At 52.2% G+C, this 25,015-nt stretch overlaps 1 protein-coding gene across 2 annotated transcripts; it reads right to left on the minus strand.

Moving 5' to 3' along the window:
* Positions 1 to 1,960: 1,960 nt before the first annotated feature.
* On the minus strand, positions 1,961 to 22,404 carry FGD2 (FYVE, RhoGEF and PH domain containing 2). Of its 2 annotated transcripts, none has more exons than XM_017658255.3 (16): positions 22,149 to 22,404; positions 18,443 to 18,674; positions 16,850 to 16,930; positions 16,020 to 16,168; positions 15,314 to 15,470; positions 15,046 to 15,184; positions 14,454 to 14,512; positions 14,058 to 14,204; positions 13,295 to 13,387; positions 8,533 to 8,612; positions 8,421 to 8,451; positions 7,945 to 8,037; positions 7,235 to 7,366; positions 4,346 to 4,492; positions 3,091 to 3,237; positions 1,961 to 2,744 (listed from the first exon to the last, which is right to left on the minus strand). In XM_017658255.3, exons 1-16 carry the CDS (start codon positions 22,214 to 22,216, stop codon positions 2,529 to 2,531), a joined length of 1,971 nt encoding a protein of 656 aa, XP_017513744.2. In that variant the 5' UTR covers positions 22,217 to 22,404; the 3' UTR covers positions 1,961 to 2,528. The 2 variants fall into 2 exon arrangements, 1 of the variants encoding a protein (XP_017513744.2); XR_005057581.2 differs by having other exon boundaries at positions 2,583 to 2,744; positions 4,346 to 4,524.
* Positions 22,405 to 25,015: the final 2,611 nt, after the last annotated feature.

Raw genomic sequence — 25,015 nt, forward strand, 5'->3', positions numbered from 1 at the left:
AACTATACTTCAATGAAAAAAAAGTTAGAAAAAAAGATACAAGCCTTAACAGGGAACAGAGTTCCCTCTCGATGGGCATAAATATATTCAATGAGTTTCTTTTGGATGAACGTTTATGTAGTTTCCGATTTGGAGGAATGCTATAAACAATGCACCTGAGTCTTGTCACACTGTCCTGTCTCCTTGAGGTAAATTCTCGGAATTATAACTGTAGGCCCAAGGCTTGGAAGGTTGGGGTGTGTAGTTAGAAGGTTGGGATGCACAAGTTTAGAATTTTGGCTTCTGCAGGGCTAAAATGTTGGGGTGTGCAGGGCTCCATCCTTGGACTTCTTCCTTCTCCTGTTTCACATGTTTAAACCCGTCTCTGGGGTGAGAGCTCCCCAGTTGACACCCCAGCCCAGATGCAGTGCCTGAGCTCAGACATCCACCTGCTGGTGGGGCCGTGCGTGGGTGCCTCAGCTGTCCCTTGCCCACGCCAGAGCTCCCAGTGTGCTGTGCTTCCCACCTGCCCCTTCCAGCCTTCTCCCCTCACATGGGCAGCGCCACCCTCCACATTCTAAGATCTGAGGCCTCAGTGTTGCCTTTGGTTCCTTCTCTGACACCACGCTCTACCTGGAAGGGAATCTTCTCCAGCCTACCTCCCAAATAAACCCAGTATCCCATCCCTTCTCACCACACTCACTGCTCCAGCCCTGCAGCAGCCACCACCTCTCCCCCTTGGATTGCTGCGGGGGCCTCTACCTGCTCCCACCCACACCCCTTTCAGTCTGTGTCAACAGGAGCAGGAGATCCTCCCAGTGACTCCCCTGCTCACTCAGCCCTCCTGTCTCCCACCCTTAATTTAGAGATGATCTGTTGTCTTCTCCTCTGATCAGCTTTCCGTCCACTTCACTCCTCCCTGTTCTGCACATGCACCAGGCAGGCTCCCACCCCAGGACCTTTGCATTTGCTGTTCCCTCCACCTGGAATGCTCTTCCCCCAGATATCTGTGTGGCTCCCTCCCTTACTTCTTTCCTTGAGGTTGTTTTTCAAACACCAACATCTCAGTGAGGCCTTCCTTGATTCTTAAAATACTGACACACACCACACATGCTGTTCTCCCTCTGCTCTGTTTCTTGCTTTGCTTTTCTTCCCCTAGGGTGACCAACCATCCTGGTTTACCTGGAACTAAGGGGTTTCCTGGGACTTGAAACTTCCGGTTTTAAAACTAGTAAAGTCCAGGATAGTTTGTCACACTAAGCACTTACCATATCTGATATGCTTTAGATTTTACACACTTATTTTGTTGAATGAGAATATAAATTCCCCAGAGGCAGAAATTTCTGACTGTCTCATTTGCTGCTGTATCCCCAGTATAGGAACTGCATTTGGTTCACAGATGATGCTCAACAAATATTTATTAAATGAAGGAATGAATTCACGGCTAGCCTGGTCCCCAGAGACTGTGCCACTGAGGTTTCCTTGAGCTTTTAAAAATATCCTGCAGTGGGGAGGTAGCCTCAGGTTAGGGGCAGGCAAACTGCTAGGCCTGGAGTGGGGCAAACATCTATGACTTGTCTGTTTTCCCTTTCTCGGTGGCAGAGCTCAGCAGTGGCTGTGCCCGATGCAAGCAGCTTAGGGTGTCAGGGCCCAGGCTGAGGCCACTGCCCCGTCCTGGGGGTCCCTTATGAGAAAGCAGCCTCACCCACCAGCCAGAAGGTCAAACAAAAGTTCTCCTGCCCTCCCCCTACCCCCAACCTCCCCCTTTTCTTCACTTTCCCCTCCCACTCCCCTCCCCTCCCTGCTTGCCCTATTGCTCTACTACTCAATGGAAAGAGCTTTGATTTTAGTGCGCTAGCTGTGTGATCTTCAGCAATGACTAAACCTCTCTAAGACTCTGTCCTCATCTGGAAAGTGGGGATTATAACTTCCAGGGGGAAAAATGAGATTATCCACGTAAAACACCTAGCACAGTGACGGGCCCAGTAGATGCTTATTTATTATTATTATTATTACTGTCATGCCTGGCTCTTGATAGGTGTTCAACCACTGGTAGTTTGTTTGCTCTCTTCATCCAGGTAGCTCAGGCTGCACATTAGACTCATGTTAAACATACCCATGCCTCTCGCATCCCAGACCAACTAATTCAGAAGTCTTTGATGATGGATACAGGCATTGGTATTTAAAAAAATTTTTTTTTAGTTTGTATTTATTTTTTCACCAAGATTTTTTAAAGCTCCCCAGGTGATACTATGTGCAGCCCAGGCTGAGAACCACACCAGTGGCCAACAGTCCTGGGTTACCTGGGACTTGCCCAGTTTTAGCACTGAGAGTCCCATGTCCCAGGAACTCCCTCAGCCCTGGGCAAACCAGGACACTTGGTCACCCCTTCAGACCTATGTTTTCTGAATCCCAAGTTGGGATACACAGTTTGGTACAGATGACTGGAAATCAGTTCCTGGAAAGCTCAGGTTGGGGTGGTGGCCACTGAGGCCCCAGGGTCAGGCTGTGGGAGCTGGACTCTAAGGAGGAAAGTGGCTGGCGGTGGCTCAGTCAGACAGGTCCCCACTGTCGGGCTCCCCAGGGCTCCAGCCGCCGGCTGCACGCTCCATAGCTTTCACCCAGCGGCCCTTCAGCTCCTCGCTGTCAGCCTGGAAGGTGTAGAGCTGGCCTGACTGCTGCAGCTGGAAGACCCAGGGGTCTGCCTGGGGCCCAGTGGTCACCTGGTAGCCCAGCAGTGGGATGGAGGTGTGAGCTCGCGTGTCCTGGGAGGGGAAAAGAAAGCGGTGGGCCGTTGACCTCCCATTCAGCCCCCAGGCATTTTGAAGGTAAGAGCCACTCACCCATCTCCCACTCCCCAAAACACCCACGAAGAGGGGCAGGCTGGCAGAGGAGCATCAGAGAAGAGAGTAGCTGCCCCCTAAGGGCAAAGCAGTTGTGACCTGGAGCCTGGGCCCAGCTCTGAAAGCCAATAACCCTGAGACTCAAGAGAATCATGTCCTCATTGGGCCTTGGTTTGTTCATCCGACATATGGGGCAATAGTACTCACCCCAGTCCCACTCCCCACACAATACTGTGTGTGTGGCGGAGGGGGCACGTGGTGGCATTACCTGAGGGGCAGCGTAGACATAGAGCACAAGGGGGTCATCCCGGGGGATCACACACCAGCCCCGGGGGCCGCTCTTGCCCCACTTGTCCCCGACGAGCTGCAGGAAGCTGCACATTAGGTTCTGCTCAGACCCCACTGTGGACCCTTTCTAAAACCAGAGAGACAGACTGTCAGGGAACAGAGCACCCGCTATGTGACAGACATTGGTCTGGAGAGCTTGACAGGCACTATTTCTAATCCTTATAACAACCCTGCAAGGGGCGGGGGGCACTATTTGTCCCTGAGGCTCAGAGAGGTCCCACCATGGGCCCGTGGTCACACCAGTTGGCCAGTGGTAGAGCTGCAGCAAAATTCCAGCCAGCCTGAACTGGGAGGTCTTATCACCCAGGAGTTGTCCTAGGGAGCAGAACTGGGGCCTGAGAAGGGGCAGACAGAGCCCTCTCCCAGCAGCAGGCGGTCAGGAGGGCGTGAGCAGGGGCTGGACCTAAAAGACTGGGGAGGACTGGAAAGTGAGCAGGTGTTCATGGAGAGGGGCCTGCTAGAAACCTGGGAGCTGTGCTCGACTGGGTTAGGCTGGGTTTTTTTTCCTGCCTCCCAGGGTCAGTGGGATGTTTACTTGTCCTTTAAGGAGGGAAGGGGAGGGGGCAGTGAAACAGCCTGCCCTGACTAAGCACCTGGGCTGGGAAACATTGTAGCACAAAGCTGAACACAGCCAGGGCTGCGCAGCTGCCACCTGGCAGGGAGAAAGCAGCCTGGGAGCACGTGCTGGGGCACGGAGTGGCTCAGCACATCACCCGGAGCATCAGGGGGGACATTTCCGGCAGACAGCAGACAGCCACCCCTAACTTGCTGTGTGACCCTGGGAAAGTTGCTTCTCTGGGCCTGGGTCTCCACAGGATATGTCCCTGAACGCCCTGCCAGTGAGAATGGAGCCTCCAGTGTGCCTCTCTCCAGTAGTGGGACCCAGACCTGGAGCCTCAGTTAACCCACTTGTAAAATGGAAATCAGCGACAGCAGCTCTCCTATCTCCTGGCACAGGGGACAGGGCAGGGCAGGGGAATGTGAGCAGGAAGTGCCCAGAGAGGCAGTGCAGTGATCAGATGGGGACGCAGAGGAGAGGTGGGAGAGCCCGATGGCAGCCTGGAGCCCAGACTGCCCCTGTGGGTGAAGGCCCAGCTGCTGCGGGGGAACGGGCCAGGGGTGTTGGGAGGGGGGGCTCCTGCACTCCTTCCTGAGTGGAGGAACGTGGCCCTCACCTCCAGGATGCCTCTTCTCTTGTCCTCCCTGTCCTCCGGGAGCACGTTTCCGGTGAGAAAGGTGTAGCAGGCGAAGCAGACTCGGTTGGGCCTGTTGTCATCATATTTGAGCTCAGCGCGGTAGTCGGAGCACCTGGCACACACCACCTGGGGCAGGATGGGGAGGAGGGCCTTGGGGCCTGAGATGAGGCAGGGGAGGGGGGTTTTACACCATGCGGGGGGAAGGTGGGAGCATGAGAGAGCAAACAGGAGGAAGAAAGATCAAACTTTGGGAGGGAAATGGCAGCCGACAGGCATTCCCCTGTGCTGGCAGAGGCCCGGCAGCCTGAGGTGGAGAGCTGACACTCTGGGCTCCCAGAGCTGGGGGCTGGATTCCTGCCCCCGCTGCAGGTGCCTCAGCTTCTCTCTCCTTTGGGTGCCCCTTTTGTGAGGGCAGCTGTTGATCCCAGGGTCTTGTTCTGCACACACCCTTCACATTGGATTCACTGCTCCAAGGGCGTACTCTCCTCTTTGCCAAAGCACCAGACTCACCCACTGACCCCACCAGATGAACAGCACTAGGGCTTTTATTCTCACCTGACGACAAGGGGGCAGTGATTTGCTGAGGCCACACCCCTCACTGGCAGCAGCTGACCCTCAACAAATAGGAGAGGTCTTTCAAGTCCCACAGTTTAGCTTTAAGATTCTGCAAATTTGCATTCCATTCAATCCCAGAGTCAGGTGCATTCTGACATAAAAATGATGGGCTGGCTTTTTTTTGCCAGGAAGACCTCCCATGTGTACTCTATGCCCGCCATAGAGAAGCCCCTAAGAAAGCTGCCATGGGTCACGCAGGAGATGCTCGCGAAAGAGGCACCACATGACTCAGAGAAACAGGAGGTGCTGTGGGATGGGCCTTCCAGGAAGACTGGGGTGTCACAGTGAGTCCAGGATGTGGGGTTAGAAATGGAGGGCACGAGATAGTGATGAGGGGGAGGGCTATTCATCAGGGAGCTCATCTGTGTGCCCGGGAAAGCAAGCAGCCTGGGAGGGATCTGCAGGAGAAGGTTTGGGCCGGCTCCACCCTCACCAGGATTCCCGTCTGGCAGGTGGGGAGACAGAAACTGGGCACCCAAACCACCGAAAGGATGACTCACAGAGTACAAAGGTGTGTATAGGCATGAGAAACTCCAAAATCGGGCCAAGGGTGTCTCGCACAGTTACACACAGGGGGCTTCAAACTATCTTGAGAATATTTTATGTTTTGAGATTAAAGATTTCTAATATTTCTAGGGTGTATTTTCTCCTCTACCATTTATTTTGGAAAATTTCACACCTACAGACACATTGACAGAATAATACAATGATACCACCCCCACCAAACTCACCAATTGTTAACATTTTTGCCACATTTGCTTTCTTTCTGTGTAAATTTATGTATTTTTTTTTGGACAATCCTAATATAAATTACAGTTATGACACTTTACCCTTAAATATGTAGCTGGTATCCCAAAAGAGCAAGGGCATTCTCCTGCCTATCTAAAATGTCATGATCACACTTGAGAAATTTAGCATCAATACAATATTATGATGTATCTGTGGCTCATAATAAAATATCCCCCCATGGCCCTAATAACAACCTCTGTAGCTGGTTTTGTTTATCCTGGACAGGATCCAATTAAGGATCATACGTTTCATTTAGCTGTCAGAATATTTTAGTTCTTCTAAGTACACTGAAGGCAGGTACGTGGATGTTATTCTTCGTGCTTCTTTGTGATTTCTCAACTATTTTTAATAATTTTTTTAAGAACTACTTGTGAGGTTGCAAGTTATGAAACAACTTGACTCTTATTTATAGATGTGAATCACCAAGAACAGTAGCTAAACCCCAGATCCTTCCTATTTGGTTCTGGGATGTAACTCATCACTTATATCTGAACATAGGTGTGTTCCCAGTCCTAGAAATTTACTTTGTGTCCTGATTGCAGTTTAACACATTCTGGGGACACCTCCCTAACTGGCCCCAACCTGCCCAGCTGGTCTCCTCCAGTCCCTTGGAGGTCTTTAAAGACTGAGGTGTAAAGGCTTCTCTGTTTGCAGAGTAAATGGAGGGGAGTGTGATATCAACGGAGAACAGCTCTAGCACAGCAGGCGCTTAAAACACAAAGCCAGATCTGCCCCCATAACTGGGCCTGAGCAGCTAAGAGGGAGGGGAATGGACCCAGTTCCTTCCTCAGTCAGCTGGTGGCTTGCTCCCCTGAGTGAGCCCTGCCTAAGCTAGTGAGGAGAGAGGAGGAAAGGAAGAGAAGGAGAGGGAAGGGAGTGCACCTTTTTCTATTGTGCCCTCACTACCACCCTGGAGGTAGGTATTATAATCCCGATTGTACAGATGAGGAAACTGAGGCCCAGACTTGGCAGGCAGAGTCAGCAAAGGAATTGGACAGGTGCTGGAATGTTAAGGACTTGCCAAGAAGAGGAGGGGACAGTTAGCCGAGGTTGGTCTCAAAGATAGGACAAAGGGTGGGCAGCCCAGGAATGGGGTTGATGAGGTGGTGGCTGCAAGGCCCGAGAGGAACCAGGGGTTCGGACTGGAGACCATTTCCAGGTGCAGGGTCTGGGGTCCTGGGCAATGGCGGTGAGAAAGCAGGTAAGCTACTCGGGTCTTGGGGAGGTTCTTAAGCAAGTCGCTTAACGTCCCATCTGTTAGGATGGGATGATAGCAGTCCAGCTTCACAGGTGCACACGGGAGGTCCAAACGAGGTAACTCACACACCTGGCACAGTTAGCGCCCACCATTTCTGCATTTGTGGGAGCCGGCAGAGTGGCAGGGAGAGGAGAGCAGGGCCTGAGCTGAGGGCGCAGAGGACAAGGAGGGGTGGGGGATGCAGGGGTGCTGGCAGGGCTACTCACGTAGCCGCAGGCCCGGCAGTGATGACGACGGCGCGTCAGGGCGTTGAAGGGCTCCTGGCAGCGCATGCACATGGTCACCATCTTGTCCCGGACCCACTGCGGTGCCCGGAGGCCCAGTTCCTCGGACTGCAGCTGTTGGGCAGCAGAGCGGACACCTCATGATCCCGGCGCCCTGGGGCCCTCTCCTGCCTGCTTGTGGCAGGGATTAGTGTGCTGGGCTTCCCAGGGGCTTCCACAGGAAGCTGACTGAATTGATAAAGACCGTATGGAAGGTCAGTTGCTATTACTCCTATCTTAAAGATGAGGAAACAGACCCAGAGAGGTCAAGCGAGTCTGCAGAAACTCCCAGCAAGCTAGCGTAGAGCTCAGATTTGAAATCGAGTCACACTCTCCTTAGCTCCCACCGCACCCCTTTCCACCTTCCCTAGGTCTTACATTTCTCAGGCACTTTCAAACCCAAACCTGCACTGCTCCCCATGGCCAAATCTATACAGACGCCAAATCCTTCCTACAGAGAGTTGCCTATAGAGGCTCCCAAAGGGATTTTTTGCTGATGGGGGAACCTTTGGCACTGATTCCCTGATCCCTTCAAATCACTTCTGGTGTGACAGAGTCCCCGCCCTCCAAGCTGGCTTGAGTAGAGCAAAGAGATGGAATAAGCCCCATATGAGGCCGGCAGCTCAGGCGAGGGGTGTGGAGGCATCATTTACCTCCTGATCCTGGGTGTCCCCCTCAGGGCCCTGGACTGCGGCCTTGAAGGTTTCATTCCGCCTCTCGATTTGGTCAATGGCTGCTTGGCAGGCCTGGTGGGGCCAAGGGGAGGTGGTTAGATGGACAGTAGGGAGGGCTTGCTTATCTCTCTGCCATCCACACGCTCAAAGACCTTGCTGAAAGCCTACTGGGCTAGGCACTGGATTCTAAACACCACCTGCTAACTGGGGTGGGGAGAAACTATTAGCCCCCCATTACAGATGTGAAAACAGGCTGAGGGATGGTAAGTGACTTGCCCCAGGCCACCCAGCTAGGCAGTGAGAGGCAGCAAGATTCAAACCCAGGTCTGATGCCAGACTACCACAGAGCAGCTCCCGAAGAGCGGGGAGCAGCTGGGCATGTGCGCTGCCCCTCCCTCCCTGTCAGCCCAGTAGGCGAGGGTCAGGACCCCAGGGGCCCTGTAGCTTTCTGATACCTGCATCCAGGAAATCATTTCCTCCTGAGACCTGCTCAGAAAGTGAACATAGGTATTGAGGACTGCAGCCCCTCCCAGGTTCCCGCCCCCTAGCACCCCCTGGCCCGCCTACCGGGCTTGCAGCTCCAGGGTGCGCTGCTTCCCAGACACCAGGAAGGAGTGGGGGAACTCGGCATCAGTCAGCTCCCGCACCTGTTCAAGAGTGGGAAGGAAAGGCCCACTCATCCTTGAGGTGAACTGTGCCCAGCGACAATTCAAATTCGGGGAACAGGAATGAGGAGCTTGTTTGCTGCATCCCTAATCTCACAGAGTCAAACAAATGAGGTTACAACTTGGCCTGGCTCCAAGCAAATGGGCCTCCAGCTCATAAGACTTTTGCAGCAGCTAAGTGGGCCCAGTGTGACATAGGGGTCACACTGACAAAGGAGTCACCAAAAATGTAAATTGCATCACAAATTGAGTTTGGGGACACAGCTTTGTCAAGAGCAGACCTAGGGCTTACCAGAAGACCCTCTTCCCTGTACGTGAAGGAAGGAATTGATTGCTCAATTCATAGGTCAAACGGATCCCCCAAGTCCTGTCTTTCACTGTCCTCTGGTTCCCAAATGCCACAGGTCACGATGGAAAGTGGCCAGTCAGAGCACACTTCCTATGCGACGGCCACTGAGCTCAGGGCTCTCCACACATTCTCATTTACTTGGCACAACTGCTGACCCACTGCTCCATCCTAACACTTCACAGCCACCATGTGCCTCCCAAGGGGAGCACCTCTTGCCAGCTAGTCCTGCAAAGCTGAATCTGGTCTGGCTTCTGGGTTTTTATCAATTTGCAAAAAACATGGGAGACCAGGAAATTTGTTGAATGAACCACAGGGGTGCAGCCAGCACAATCCAGGCTGTGAGAAACTCTACCGGGGAGATGATCTGATTTTTTTCAATTAATAAATGCGAAAAAAGTGGGAGATGGACTAAAAGGGATGTAAGATGCCTATCACAAGTAATTCAAACAGATCAGTTGTGAGAGAAGACATTTATGAGACAGTCAAGGAAAACCAAAGTATCTTAATGTTATTAAATAATAATTATTAATTTGTTAGATGTGGTCATAGTACCCTTGTCACCTTTCAGGACAAAAAAAAAAGAGTTCTTATTTCTTACAGAGATGTACTGAAGTATTTACAGGTGAAATGATTATGTTTGTGGGATCTATCCTTAAACAATTCAGTGGCAAGGGTAGATTAAGAGGGGAATGCTGAGGAAACAAGACTGACTTTGAGTTAATTGTTACTGATGAGTATATGGGGGTTCATTGTCCCATTTTCTCGGCTTACAAATGTCCATAGAAAAATAAAAAGGAAAATCTTCACAGCTATCTTGGGAGGCAAATCTCACTCTCATTTAGGAGATGAGGAAATGGAGACTCAGAGAGGGCAAGAGACTTGCCTGAGGCCACACAGCGTCTAAAGAGCAGAATGAGAATTCAAACTCAGGTTTTTGGCCCCCAAGAGGAAGGGGGAAGAGCATGTATTTCCACTCCACCCCCAGAGCTCTGTAAGCTCATCCTTGCCCCAGGCAATGTGCAGAGACTCACAAAGGGAAGCTAAGACATATACCTAGATCCCAGGAGCCTTAGCATGGAAGAAATTTGTCATCATTGAATTCACCTAACATTTGAGCCCCTCTGCTGGTTTCCTGTCACGCAGTGACCAGGCCCTTGCACACTTTCGGGTCAGCCCACCTCATCGCAGAGAGTATTGATGCTGGGCACATCCTCCTCACATTAGGCCTAGGGCCCACATAACCAGTCTGTTCCCTCTAGAAGGGACCTGATGTGATTTGGACTTGATACCCTTGGCAATGAGAGGCTCCGAGGGTTAATAAATGGAGAAGCTCATGTGGGAAAAAGTGTTTGGGAAAGCCACACCAGCAGCTATATGTAAGCAACAAAGGCTGAATCTGAGGACAGTGGGACAAACCAGTAGCCCAAAGGCGTGGTAGGGAGTGATACCAGCCTGCCTGCACCTGGAGAGAGAGAAGAGGTTTCTAGAAGGAGGACAAAATCAGGAAATCTGGCATGAACCACCCCCCTACGACTAATTGGATGAGGGAGAGGGGAGAGAAACTTAAGTTTTGGAATCCAGGGGTAGAAAGAAAAATGATGCCTTTAATAAAAAGGGCATCTGGGTGGGAGCTCCTGACCCGAGAGGGTCCAGGACCACCTCTGCAGGGGGCCAGGACAAAGGTTTTCAAAGGACAGTTCCCAGAACTTTGCTGTGCCCAGTCTCAACCACTCCCCAGGTAGGGCCAGTTCAGGCCTCCGCCAGCCTAGCCTGTACGGTGCCATTGTGCTAATTAGAAAAAGACACCCCTCCTCAAAACACTTTACTGACATCTGTTGGCAAACTGGCATAATAATCAGATTTTGTTGGAACAAGATGCTTGACTGCCACCTGCTGGACAATGAGAATTATAAATACACAATCTGCTCTCTGCTCTGGATGAGGTGTGCTCATCTTAGGGGAGGTGTGCTCATCTTGGGGGATGTGTGCTCATCTTGGGGGACGTGTGCTCATCTTGGGGGACGTGTGCTCATGCAGTGTACAACCTGCACAGTTATATGGGAGACTCTGGCCCACACCCTTTCCTTCTTCTGCCTACCCTGCACAGATGGTACAAAATTAGGACCACATCAGACCTTGGGGAAAATAAGCTGCTGAGAATTAGGCCTCCCTGACACCAAGGAAGGAGGAGGCCAGGAGGTCACAGGCCGGGAGGAGCCATGAAGATTAAAGCCCAGACCTGCCTCCAAAGTTCAGACCAGAAAATGGTTCCTTGCACAGACGTGGGCAGGTAGAGGGCTCTGCACCTGCCAGGCCCTTGCCATAGGGTGCTGTGCAGCCACTGGAGCTTCAGACGCGTCCTGTGGGAACATGCTCACTGGGACAGGCATGTGCCAGGAATCTGGCACGCACTGGGCCTACCACCCCTTGACGTGCATCCTAAGGGTCTGGCATTCTCAGCCCTGGGTCTATGTGTTTTCTTGTTATGAGTCTGTTTTGGTTTCTGTATTTCTTGGGTTTTCTATCTGTCAGTCCCTGCTTCTGTTTGTCTATTCCTGGTCCTCTGCCTGTTCTAAGACCGGGCTGCCTGTCTCCATTTCTCTGATTGCCTGTAACTCTCCTTAAACCTGATTTTCTCGGTGTCATCCACTGAGGCTCTCACACATACATGCCTGCACATGCCCTGGTCTCTGGGCCATTTCTGGCCACTTTGGGAAGGAAAGCTGGATGCACCAGGGTGGAGGGCTAATTGCTACAACACATTAGTCAGCTCAGGCATGGGGATGGGCTGTAAGTCCCCCCAAAGTGCCCATGACCTCCACTGCCTTTGTCACCCCACCCCCAGGCCCTTGACGAGGCCCCCAGGAGCCAGGCAAGCCCAGTCAGGAACAGGGTCATGGCCCTCCTACTGCAGTTTGTCAGAGGCCCGGGAGCCTCCAGAGGAGGGAGCACCCTGCCTCAACTCCTGCCTACAGCTCCTTCCTAGGACAGATCCTGAGAGACGGGGGTGGGGGTAGGGGGAGCACAGGGGTAAGGAATGGGGGGATGGAGGGATGGGAGGGTACCAAAATACACCAGGCCCAACCTCTGCTTCTTTTAGCCCCAGCCCTTATGACACACTGGGACTCAGGAGCAATCAGAGAGCCATAGTCAGGCAGGGCCCACCATTTCCTCTACTATGCCTGAAATTCCACCATAAGCTTTATCCCTTTGGGTTGAAGCCTTAATAAGAGACAGTATAGTATGGTGATTAGGTACAGGGGATCTGAGCTGTTATACCTGTCTTCAATCGCGGTTTGATCACTAAAAACAGGATTTGCTGTGTGACCCCAACCAAGTTACTTAACCTTTCTGGGCCTTGGTTTCTTTAATTTTTAAAGACTTAAATTTTTTTAGAGCAGCTTTAGGTTCCATGCAAATTTGAGAGGATGATACAGAGTTCCCACATATGCCCTGTCCAGAATGTGGCTAGGTAAAAAAAGCAGAATAGTGTAGATGAAAAAAAAGTTCACTGTTTATGTGAAACCAAAGTAAGAAAGCAACCATAAATATATTTGCATGATTTTGTAAATGCAAAGACTACCTCTGGAAGGCCTCCCAAGAAGCCAAGGCTGCCTTAAGAAAGGGAGCTAGGGATGGAGTGGGGAGGAGATTTTTCATTATGTGTATTTTTTCATATACTTTGATTCTGGAATATGTATTACTATATTTTTACAGCAATGTGAATTATTTTTAAAAAGAAAAAACTACAGGGGATAATAACAGCCCTGACATCATGGGGCTGTTATGAGGCTCTGACGGAATGGTGCAGGCCCAATCCATGGTGACCGCCTAGCCAGTGGGCATATTATGGACCCTGCCCCACTCATTTGTGGCCATTTCTTGATGTGGACACACACAATCCAGCAGCTGAGATGACAGTGTAGACCATTCCTACTCAAAGTGTGGCCTGTGGACCTGTGAGGTTAGCTGGTTAGAAATGCAGCATCTCAGGCCCACTCCAGATTTGCTGAATCAGAACCTGCATTTTAACAGGACTCCCAGGACACTCATGCATGTACTCTGCTGAAGTTGGGAAGCACTTGGCATAGATGGTAGGACAAGCAGTGAGGACGGGCTGAGGCTGGCACTGACCCATAGAGTGGCCAGAGTTATGGGGGCTGGAGATTCCAGCCGAGGCTTTTCTACCTCCACGTTGGCCCAGGACCTGCCAGGCTTGGGTCCTGGAAGGAGAGCCCGGGTGGCCCTTCCTGTGACTTCTCATACTGGGTCCCACCCTGGGGAGAAGCCCAGTGGTGGTTGGGGGTCCTCTCACCTTCATCCCGGCCACGTCGATGCGGGTCCTCACCTGGAAGTGGGCGCCCACCTGGATGACCCGGGGCACACAGTAGAGCAGCATATTGTTGAACTGCAGGAGACACAGGCGTGAGTGAGCGGAGCGCAGGGCCGGAGGGGCGGTCTGGCAGGGCTTCCCTTAGCGTGGGCTGAGCACCACTGCATCTCCCTCCCCTCTCACCACACTCTGGGCCAGCTCACAGGACATCCCAGGGGTGATGAGGGAGGGGCTGTCTAGCCCCCAGTCCAACTAGGATGCTCACTGAAGCTTTGCCCTACCTGTGGGCATTCAGGGACCACAGCAGATTTCAGGAACCTACGAGGCCTTTCTCATGGGGACTCAGGGTGTCAGGGGCTTACACGAGGTTGTAGCTCCCCACTCCAGACCTCTAGGCAGGACTAGTTTCCAGACCTCCGGGAGACTCCCTGGCCTTTTCAGTGCAAACCCGGGCAGTTCTTCCTAGCAGTTAGACCAAGTCCCTCCTGCTGTATACTCTCTAGAGCACAGATTAACACCATAGGATTGGGAGCCAAATAGACTAGGTTCAAATTCTGACTCTGTTGCTTCCTAAGGCGTGTCTGGGGAAATCCATTAGTTGGAAATCCTTGAGGTGAGGAGGCAGCGTGTGACTTGTCCAAAGCAAAGGACAGAGGAGCAGGCTTTTCCCTGTCCCTCCTGCAGTGCCAGGACTGCCCATGGACTTCCCTCCCCAGTGCAGGGTGGCACCCCTGCACCCCACTACCAAGAAAAGGTAGCGCTCCATGGGGTCACTGCGGCGGAAGGAGATCTTGAGCACGGGGCCTTCACGGAGCAGAGTGTTAGAAGGGTCTACTATGTCATCCTCGAGGCCCAAGCGCTGGTACACCTCCCAGAGTTCCTGCAGCCTCTCCTGGAGACAGGGGGTGCACCTTCAGCAGAGGCCAGGCAAGGCCCCCCTACACTGGGAAGGTTCGCCGTGTGCTGACAGGGTGGGGTTTGAGGGAGAGGCCAGCAGGGAGCCAGGTGTCATGGGGCAGGATTGGAGATGTGCAGATGGAGAGACCTGGGTAGGTTCAGGAAGGCTAAGAGCTGCAGGGAGGAGGTGACAAGGCCCCTAGGGATGCCTGCTGCTCCCGGCCCCGAGGGCTGGGCTGCTCACCATCTCTGTGATGGCTGCGTTGGAGTGCTGAGCGGCTGAGAAGATCATGTTGAGGGCTTCTGGGGGACGGGAGGGTCAGTGTTATCCCCTGCAAAGTCTGGGCCTGGTGACTGAGGCAGGAGGTCCTTGAGCCAACAAAGTGGCCTTGGGCCTGCCGAGAGCACCCCAGTGCAGCCCAGCCCATGTCGCCTGGCACATGGGGTGTCTGGATGCTGGGGACCGCTTCCCACCCAGAATGAGAGCCTGGAAGCCACCCAAAGACAGGGCTGAGGTGTTTGGCTTCTGTGAGGGTCCCCCAAACCAAGCCAGACCCAGAGGGTGCAGTGGAAGAGCATGGATTTTGACATAACACAGGCATGGCTTCAAACCCCAGCTCTGCTCCTTCTGGCTACGTGAGCTTGATTGAGTCACTTACCTCCCTGAGCTGTAGTGTCTGTAAGAAATGGCTAATGGTAAAGACTAATGTCTCTGACACGCCAACGATCAGTGTTGATGGTTCATGCTCACCAAAACCACTTCAGCAGGTGTTCAGTAAATCTACGAGAGTGGCCCCAGCCTCCCCAGCCCCTAGAGCCCTTGGGGGTGTCCTCACTCTGGGCATCGGCCCGGTCTGGGGCCTGGGCTGGCAGCTTCTGGACGTACTCCTTGAGCAGCAGCTCGTAGCGTGGGATTCTCTGCACAGGTTCCAGCATGTGATGCTGCAGCGTCAGGCTGCCTGAGGCCTCGCTGCTCTTGGGGAGGATTGGGGGAGGAAGAGTGTCAAGATGAGAGTGCAGAGAGGTGCCCTGGGGGCGAGGGGAGCAGGAGGAGGGGCAGGGAAAACTGAGCCACTGTGCACCGTGGGGTGCCCCCTGCCTCACCTGAATGCGGCTGATAACCTCCTGGAAGGGCAGAGACCTGTCAGTCCAGGTGGCCAGCAGCTCGGCGGCTCGCTCAAAGTTCTTGACATACTCACTGTACATCTTCAGGAAGGGGGCCAGTTTCTGGATCACGTCACCGATGCGGGGCGTGGCTGTCCTGCAGGAGGGGAGCCTGGTACTACCCTCAGCCTGAGGACCTTTTTTGACTTGGGGCAGGGACAGGTGAGGCCAGGCTCCCTGAACCCCTCAAAATGGCCTTTCTGCTGTGCCTCTGGTTATAGGCATGGGGGGCATGTCATCCTCATACTTACATGTGTGGTTCACCCTCCCTTAGACTATGAGCCCCCTGAGGGCAAATGCTGTTCTCTTCCATGAATTGGGCCCCCCAAAAGCCCAGCACAGTGTAGGGGCCAAAACAGGTGTTCATAACCACTTCATGCCTGCTCAGATAACAGTGTGCACTGCCTCCTAAGACCTGGTTCATCCCCTTCCTCGGGACACACACACGCACACTCACATGCATGCACGCACATGTACACACATGTGCATGTGGCCTCCCAGGGCCCAACCATCCAAGCCACTTGCTGCAGACAGACCAAGCCCGGACTGTCGTGGCCAGACAGCAAGGGCAGAGGTCTAAACAGCACCCTGGGGGCTCTATCCCAAGCTGGCTGGGGCTGCGGTCAGGGGGCCTCAGGGACCTTACCAGTCATCCAGCCGCTGCTGCAGCTCTGGGAGGAAGAACTGTGTGTGGAACTGGTAGATGGAGGAGATGTTGGAGAAGATAAGTCTGACCACGTCCTCCGGGAAGGCCTTGCTGCTGCGGGCCTCCCTCAGCAGCTCCTGGAAGAATACCTGCAGCCGTGCTGGGTCACTAGCCTGTGGCACAGAGGCGGCTGCCCACACACCCAGGGGGATGGGCAATCTTGGAGGCCCCCGGAGCCCTCCCTGAGTTTACTGAATGCTTTCACCTCCTTATCTCCCATCATCCTTACAACAACCCTGGGAAAAGATAGGGTAGCTCATGTTCTGGCCACTCTACAGATGTGCAAACCAAGGCCTAAAGATTTAGGGACTTGCGAAAGGCTAGCAGTTGACAAATGTCGTAAATGGGCCCATCTTGTGTCTGTCGAGGTCTTGGACTTCGCCAGGCTCAAGACCCCTCTGCTGATGTTCAGTGATTCAACCCTTCCGCCTTGGGCTCCTTAAGGAAGTGTGAAGGAGGTATGGTGGCGAGGATGGCAAGTGTGGGAATGACAGGTGAGGGTGCTGTGTGGGCCCTGGAGGGGCCGGCAGGCGGGTACTTCACTACATGCAAGCCAGCCCAGGCACCAGGGGTGGAAGAGTGTGTGGTGCTAATGGACTAAATCCTGATTTCTGCCCCAACTTCAGCCACTGGGATTAAAGGACCAAGGCCTCCTAGACTCAGATCCTGGATCCTAACTCTAAGCTGTGGTGAGGCGGGTGAGAAAGCAGAGCAGGGGTGGGTAAGGAGCTCTGGGTGCTGGGCTTGGGGAGCGTGTCCTGGCCACTGGCCTGGTCTAGCAGGTGGAGGCGTGCAACGTAGGCCTGCTCTGTCTCCAGCAGCTCCTGGACAATCCTCTTCTCCTCAGGCTCCTGCAGGGGAGTTGGAGGAGGAGAGAGACAGTTTTGGTTTCTCTGATGGGGTCCTTGGGCGCAGCCTCCAGAGATGTGCTGGCATCCATGCCCACCTGTGGTGCATCTGGGCTGGTGAAGGGATGGCTTTTACTGAAAGAATGAGGCAAAAGAAGGCCTGTGCCAGTTCAGAGGCCCAGAAGCTTCTACTTGTGCTTGCTTGGAAGCCCTGGACCACCACATGCGGAGGCCTGGCTTCCCTGATGGAGAGGCCACACGGAGAGGAGGCCCTGAGACTACACGGACAGAGAGCCAGGAGCCCAGTCACACCCATACCCCAGCTGAGCCCAGCTTTCCCACTGTCCCTGCCCAGACAGCAGGCTGGGGAGCAGAACCAGCTTGGACATTCCAGCCCCAACCCCACATCTGCCTGCAGCCACGTGAGAGACCCTGTTGATGACTGAATCATTCCCTCCCATCCATGCTGAAGCCCAAACCCGCAGGAGGGCTGCATTTGGAGATGGGGCCTTTGAGGAGTAACTGAGTGTCCCTGAAGTCCTAGGGTGGGGTCTTAATCCTAGGACTGGTGTCCTCATAAGAGGAGGGAGAGGCACCATGAGAACACATGTACCCAGAAAGGTCGTCTGTATGCCGGGAGAGGCTTAACCAGAAACTAAGCCTGCCAGCACCCTGATCTTGGATTTCCAGTGTCCAGAACTGCAAGGAAATAAAGGTCTGTTGTTTAAGTCACCTGGCTGGCATTTTGTTATGACCGCCCCAGCTAAGACAAACCCCAAGTCAAACCAATAGAAAACTACCCAATAGCATTCCAGTCAACCTACACAGCTGTAAGAAATTATAAATTGTATTCAGCCACTGTGTTTTGGGGTGGTTTGTTATGCAACAATTAACAACCAAAACATACCACTATGATCACCATCCCATCTTACAAATGAGAAACTTTAGGATACAAGAGTGACTTGACCAAGGTCACCCAGTTAGCAAGTAGAGCAGCTGGGACGTGAACCCTGGCTGTCTGGCTCCTGGGTGCACAGTATCATGCAGCCTAGACACTGAACTCCACAGACAAGGAAACTGACACCCAGAGATGGAAAGTGACCTGCCCCGGACCAGTCTAAGGTCAGGAATTACCACTGACCTCTATTTCTATTTGGAATTGTTACCTCTCTCAGTGGGTAAACTGAGGCCACACCTGGGAAGGGTACCAGGTTCACAAGATGCAGACTGTTCCAAGCTGTGTGGCCTTGGACCAAGTCCTTAAGTTGTCTGGGTTTCAATTTCCTTACCTGAAAGACTTACTTCTTCAGTGCAGGGTACATGAAATAATGCCAGTGTGGGGTACATAGTAGATACTTAATAAAAGGCCATTAAGCAGGGAGAATCTAGTTTCCAGCTGATAGCTAGTCATACAAGACCCCCTCCTGGGGAAGTGCTGTCCCTGGCTGGAGGAGAATTTTGGGGGAGGATGAAGGGGCCCCCCAGCTTCCCATTTCTACCCCAGCCCTCAGGCACCTGCGTCCCGGGCTCAGGGCTGGTCCCAGGCAGGCAAGATTTCCTCCAGGTCCCACTGGATATCTTGTTTTTCAAGGAGTTCAGGTACCTCCTGCTGATGGTCCTGGGCCCAGACTCCAGGACCTCCTCCACTTCAGGCTTCTCCCATGGCTCTGCAGGTGGAGGAGGCCTGCATCCAGGGTGCTGAGGCTCGGCCTCCAGCCTGTGAGCTCTCAGTGCTGCTCCTGGGGCCCTGAGGAGAACAGAGCAGACCTGAAGATTTCCTGTCTGTAGAGTAGGGGAAGAATAGCACCTCCCTGGTGGGGATTTTGGGCTGATGAATGCAAATCACAGGGGTGTGGTGGCCCCTGAGTGTCAGGAGGCATTTGATAAATAGACCATCCATTTTCCTCCCCAACACCTCCTTGGAGGGAACTCCAGTCTTCAAAATGAGTCAGTGCAGACTATATTTTGTTCTCCAGGGAACTAAATACTTCCTTGTTTAAAGTGCAATAAGGAACCCCTCCTGCACACAGATGTTTTTGTTTTTTTTGAAAATTATATATATATATATATATTTTTTTTTTTGAAGAACATTATGTTTACTAGGCTCTCCCCTTCACCAAGTCCCCCCCACAAACCCCATTACAGTCACTGTCCATCAGCGTGGTAAGATGTTGTAGAATCACTACTTGTCTTCTCTGTGTTGCACATCCCTCCCCTTTCCCCCACCCCCTATATTATACATGCTAATCATAATACCCCCTTTCTTCTTCCCTGCCCTTATCCCTTCCTACTCTCCCATTCTCCCCAGTCCCTTTCCCTTTGGTAACTGTTAGTCCCTTCTTGGGTTCTGTGATTCTGTTGCTGTTTTCTTCCTTCAGTTTTTCTTTCTTCTTATACTCCACATATGAGTGAAATCATTTGGCACTTGTCTTTCTCTGCTTGGCTTATTTCACTGAGCATAATACCCTCTAGCTCCATCCATGTTGTTGCAAATGGTAGCATTTGTTTTCTTCTTATGGCTGAATAATATTGCACACAGATGTTTTTAAGTGCCCCCCAACTCAAGATCACCCTTGAGTTGTACCTGATACATGGAGGGAAGGTGGGAGCCATGGAACTCCCTAAAGGGAGGGCAGAGCTACCAAAGCTAGAACCTTTCCGCAGGAGCTATGCCCGCTACACCCCTAGCGGAGGAAAAAGCCAGCCTGGGAGCAGTTTCCCTATTCCCTCTGTCCCACGATCTGCCCTTTGCAGGGCAGCTCTGTCACCCTACACAGAGGGTGTTTCAGGCCAGTTAAATTCTGTGGATAGCAGCGGCCACTCTGAGTACATCCAATGATCTGGGCTGTGCCCTGTTCCCATCAGTGTGGAAAGGCTTGTGGCGACTGCACATGTTAAGTACCCCCACAAGAAAGGCTGGGAAATGGAGAACCAGGCAAAAGCTCCAAAAAGCTCCAAAAATCTGTGAGAAGGTTTTCCATCACCCCCATTTGGCTGCTAAATTAACAGAAGTACAGAGAGTATAAATAACTTGAGATAGGGATGGCAGAGGTAAGACCAGATCAGGCAAGCTGGCTCCTGAACCTTCCCTCTAAACTGCCCCTTCCCATTTGAGTCAAGGAAAAACAAGTCCAGAGAGTCAGTGTGACCTGCCCCAAATCACACAGCTGGTTCATGGCAGAGAGAAGATTGGGACCCAGTCCCCCGTGGCTCCTCTTGGGCACCCCCACCCCTCTCTGGCACCCCCAGGTTCCTCAGCTCATGGAAGTAGTTGAGCCTCAGGCTTTCTGTTCTACATTTGGTTTCAGCTTCCGTATTTTTCTCCAAGGACCCCAAGCCAGCTTCTTTTCCTCTTCACCCCTCAGTTTCAGATCAGCTGAGGCCCTGGGAGATCTCACAAGAAAGCCCACACCACAGCAGCTGGCAAGGGGCTCCTCACAAAAGCAGTGACTCTCATCTTCCCGATGAGACCTCCTCTGCCCCAGCCTGGTCCGAGGGCTGCCTCCTCCTGCTAGAGCTATTGTCTGGGAAGAGCACACATGCTGGGGGTCTCCACTGGGCATGCCTGGCATATTGGGTGAGGAGGTGCCATCTCCCTACACCCAAGGGAGTGGTGGGCTAGGAAGGTGGCATCTGAGCTGTTCTCGGTGCTGAACAGAAGGTGTCCAGCCAAGAGCCCTGGGAGAGGCAGGGAATTAAACTGCCCTTCTAGGTCCACATGGGTGCCACCTCCACCATGAAGGCCACAGCAGGCTTTGTCTCTCTGAGTCCCCTCAGCACAGAGTCTGGGCCCCTCTCAGGATATTTACTCTCCATGACCTGGTATCACAGTAATTCATGAACTTAGTTAGCATCCAGAGGCAGAAATCTTCCCTGCAGGGATCATTCTGTAGGCTCCTGCATCTGCCAAAGTTCCTGTGTGATGCTGTGCTGTGCCATCCACACTGCTTCAGGGCTGAGGCACTACCCCCTGCCCCTGCCCCCCCCACCCCACACATCTCCCGGCCAGGCACTGGCAGTATGGTGGCTGATGAGTGTTGCCTGGGTCCCTCTCTGGGAATTGCCCTGCCTGGAGGAGAGCTGCCTCACTCAAGGTCAAGTCCACATCCACTGACCAGTCCACATGGAGGTACAAAAACCTAGCCCTTTGCTTCAGTGAAACAACCTCATGAGGGGCATCCCAGCATCAGAGCTCCCTGGTCAGGCTGCGGCCTCTGCTGCCAGTGCAAGGCAGCACAACCCCTTCCTCTGCCCATGGCTGCGTCCCTCACCCCCACAGGTGCCGTTCCCTGAACTCTCCCCAGTGAACCTGAAGCAAATCTATCTCAGAGTCTATTTCCAGATAACCCTACCTATGACAGTCCCTAACACAGTCCTGGGCTTAAGAAAAATGCCTGCAGAGTGGATTAATGTCACACACATCCCTGCTAGTGCCACCAATGACCTTTGTACATCTAGTCCAGCCTTTTCCTTTCATATGGAAGCCACTGCATTGCCTCATTGCCCATGAACTTAAAGCACTTAAAGCCTTCCTACCTCTCTGTGCCTTTATTACCTCATCTGTAAGATGGAAATAGAACCCATCCCCAGTAAGCTGTTTGGTGATTAAATGAAATAAGTAACAAAACGCACTTAGAACAATGCCCCATAGGAAGCTGATCTTGTATCCTGGTTTGCTTGATATAGTGTCAGCTTTTCCTATTGCTCCTTCCCAACTCCTGCCAAAAAAAATTTAATGGCATCCACTTTCAGTTTCAATTGTGTCTTGGTTTGAATGATAAATTATATGGTCAACCTACTCATAAGGAGTAAATGCTTGATAAGTATTAGCTACTATTTCTCCTGGAGGGGTAATGGGTGGAGTCATGCAGCCCAAACACTGCATTTGGTTCACCCACACTCACTCATAATTACACGCATGTCTGCACTCTCCCCAGCCCGTCAACACACATGCTCTCATGCCTGCCCAGCTCCTGGTGCCCCATCGACACTGTCCTATGCTCGAAGGAACCCATGACCAAGGGGCATGGCTGCTGCCCAGATAGGACGAGGTGTCCAGGACAGGGCGCAGAGAGACCACTGCTCCTTGTGAGGCCCATGTGGCCCTGGACCAGGTCCTCAGCCTGGAGACCGCGAGGGTCTGTGCTGCCGGGGGTGTGCAGGGGAGCTAGAGGGAGGCTACCAGGCAGCAGGCGACCCTTCCCAACCCCACCACCAGTACCTGCTGTTCTCAAACACAGCCACCAGATTGGACACAGATGCCGGCTTCTCCTCACTTGCCCCATCCATCCTGCAGGCCTCCAAGGCGGCCCTCAGCTGCCCCTGAAGCAGGGAGGGAGGCTTCCAGCCAAGGCACTCAGCACCCACCCAACACCCAGAGTCACAGAAGGGCTAAGGCATTCTGGAATCTGCTCTCTCTTTGCGGAGGGCTCTGCAGGCCTGCTCCCGGCTTCAGTGCAGAAAGAGGAAGTGGTCCCAAAGCTACAACCCTGAAGGGGAAAGGCCCTTGCTCCCTGCTGAGGGAGGAGCCTGCTCAGGCCTCACCCCTCCCTCCAAGGGACCCTCAGTTCCAGAAGTCACCTGAGGGGACAGTGAGGCTGGACCCAGAGGTACTTCCTGGAGCTGGGCCCTTGGCTGGCCTCTTGGCCTGAGCAACTCTGGCCACTCACTTTCTCTCATAAGGTCCCATTGATTTTGCCTGGTCTTTTCTCAACTTCTTTGCTGCATCTGACCCGAATCACTGTTGTAAGGAAATAGCTTTTTAAATTAACAATAAATCACAGACCCATTAAGGGCTGGTAGGGAGGAGTACTGTGGCGTTCCCATCTCCCCGCTGGGGCTCACTCCTGTTAACAGCTGTTGTCTCCACCTTGTTGCCCCAGGGGAGGGAGGCTTCCTCTCTGAAACTCTGATAATAATAGCTAACATATTCTTCTTGGTGCTAGGCAAGCATTTCCTCATTTAATCCACAACTTTATGAAGTGGGTCCTATAACTATCCCCATTTTACAGAAGAAAAAACTGAGGATCAGAAAGGTTAAGTAACTTGCACAAAATCACCCAGTAACAACACAAAAGAAGTCAGATTTCCAGAGCAAAAGTGAGCAATTCCAGCAAAGATTTGGTTGGGATCCTGGGTGACCACATCCTTACCACTCCATGTCAGGCTTTCCATTTCCCAGCACAATGGTTGTCTCGCTGACCCCTCTTCCACCACTTGGTCTCCCAGCCCTTCCAGAATAAATGGCCACCACCATTGTCCCCCTTATTCAAGCCTCACAGGCCCTCTAGGGCTCCCCCACTGGGTTTTGGTCTTGCTCATTCTGAGCCAGGGCCCTCCGCTGAGACTGGTCTTTGTCCTAGAGTGTAGGGACTGAGCCACAATCACCTCAGTACCTGAAGTGCCTGGGCCTGGCCCAGCTTCACACTTCAGCACCTGCGAACCCCTGGGGCCTCATGCACCCAACAGCCACACTCTCTCAGAGCTTCGCTTGAGCAATTTCTTTGAGCACATGCCTGGCTCCTTCCCCCAGCCCTAAATCTCACTAATCCTCCTCACTTTATGTTTCTAGCTTTATTATGGATAATTTAAAACATATGCAAAAATAGACAGAATAATGTAATGCACCCCTATGAACCCATAATCCAGACCCAACAACTCTAACACATGGCCAGTCCTGCTCCATCTGTAACCACACTCACTCCCCCTTCCCATATAATTTTGAACTGAATCCCAAACATTAGATGACTTCACCCACAAATATTTTGCTGAGCATCTCAAAGATAAGGACATATATACATATGTATATACTCAGTCATATGGTAATATTCTATTTATGCACACATATACATGTACATACATTCCATGTTATATACATGCACATGTATATATATGAAACAATATTACCATTTTCATACCCCCCAACAGATATTTAGCAATAATACCTCAACATAATAAAATATCCGTCCAGCCAATTCCTCATAACGTTATCTGCTATGGACTGAAGGGTGTCCTCTCCAAATTTACATATTGATGCCTTAACCCTCACTGCCGCTATATTTGGAAATAGGTCCTGTAGGAGGTAACTAAGGTTAAATGAGATCATAAAAGGGGGTCCTCTTAGTCTGGGGAAAGGAAATCCCAGGGCAAAATACCTCTAAAAACCGAAATCAGTCAAAGAGAGAAATAAAGTTTAAAATCTGTTTATTGCTCACAAACTCCAGTCGGGTCCCCTCTCTTTTTCCAAAGCAAAACTGGCTCTCCCCCTCACCTCTCAGGTACAAATAAGCCCTCTGTAGCCCAGGTAATTATCCATTAATAAGGAGATGAACCTCTCTCCACCCCTGAGGAATGATACAAATGCACTAAAGCCATACTTCCTTCCACCTCTGAACGCCTATTGATATGCAGATGTACTAAAGCCAGGTGAGATGCTCGGGAAATGTTACAATTTTGCCCACAGGTCCTAATCCGACAGTATTTGTGGCCTTACAAGAAGAGGAAGACATCTCTGTCTCTACAACCTCTCCATCCACATACCCACACACACTTCCAGGAAAGGCCATGTGAGGATAAGTGGCCATCCACAAGCCAGGAAGAGAGGCCTCATCAGAAATGGAGCCCTGCCAGACTTTGATCTGGGACTTCAAGCCTCCAAAACTGTGAGAAATAAATTTCTGTTGTTTTTAAGCCTCCCAGTCAGTGGAATTTTGTGATGGCAGCCTGAGCAGACTAATTCACAATTATTTTAAAACATCAGGATCCAGTAAGGTCCACATGTTATAATGACGTGATTGGATTCATCCTTAAATGCCATTTCTTCCTGGATGGCCTCCGAGGCCCTGGGAGGCCCCCCTCTCTTGATGCTCCTTAAGTCCGAGGAGAGGAAAACCCAGGGCAAAATACCTCTAAAAACCGAAATCAGTCAAAGGGAGAAATAAAGTTTAAAATCTATTTATTGCTTACAAACTGCAGTCTGGGGCCGTTTCTCCCTCCCGCTCTGGCAGAAGCAAAACCGGCCCTTCCCTCACATCTCAGGTACAGATAAGCCCTCCTTGCCCAGGTAATTACCCATTGATATGGAGATGA

Source organism: Manis javanica, chromosome 16 (genome assembly GCF_040802235.1).
Source record: "Manis javanica isolate MJ-LG chromosome 16, MJ_LKY, whole genome shotgun sequence".
NCBI lineage: Eukaryota > Metazoa > Chordata > Mammalia > Pholidota > Manidae > Manis > Manis javanica.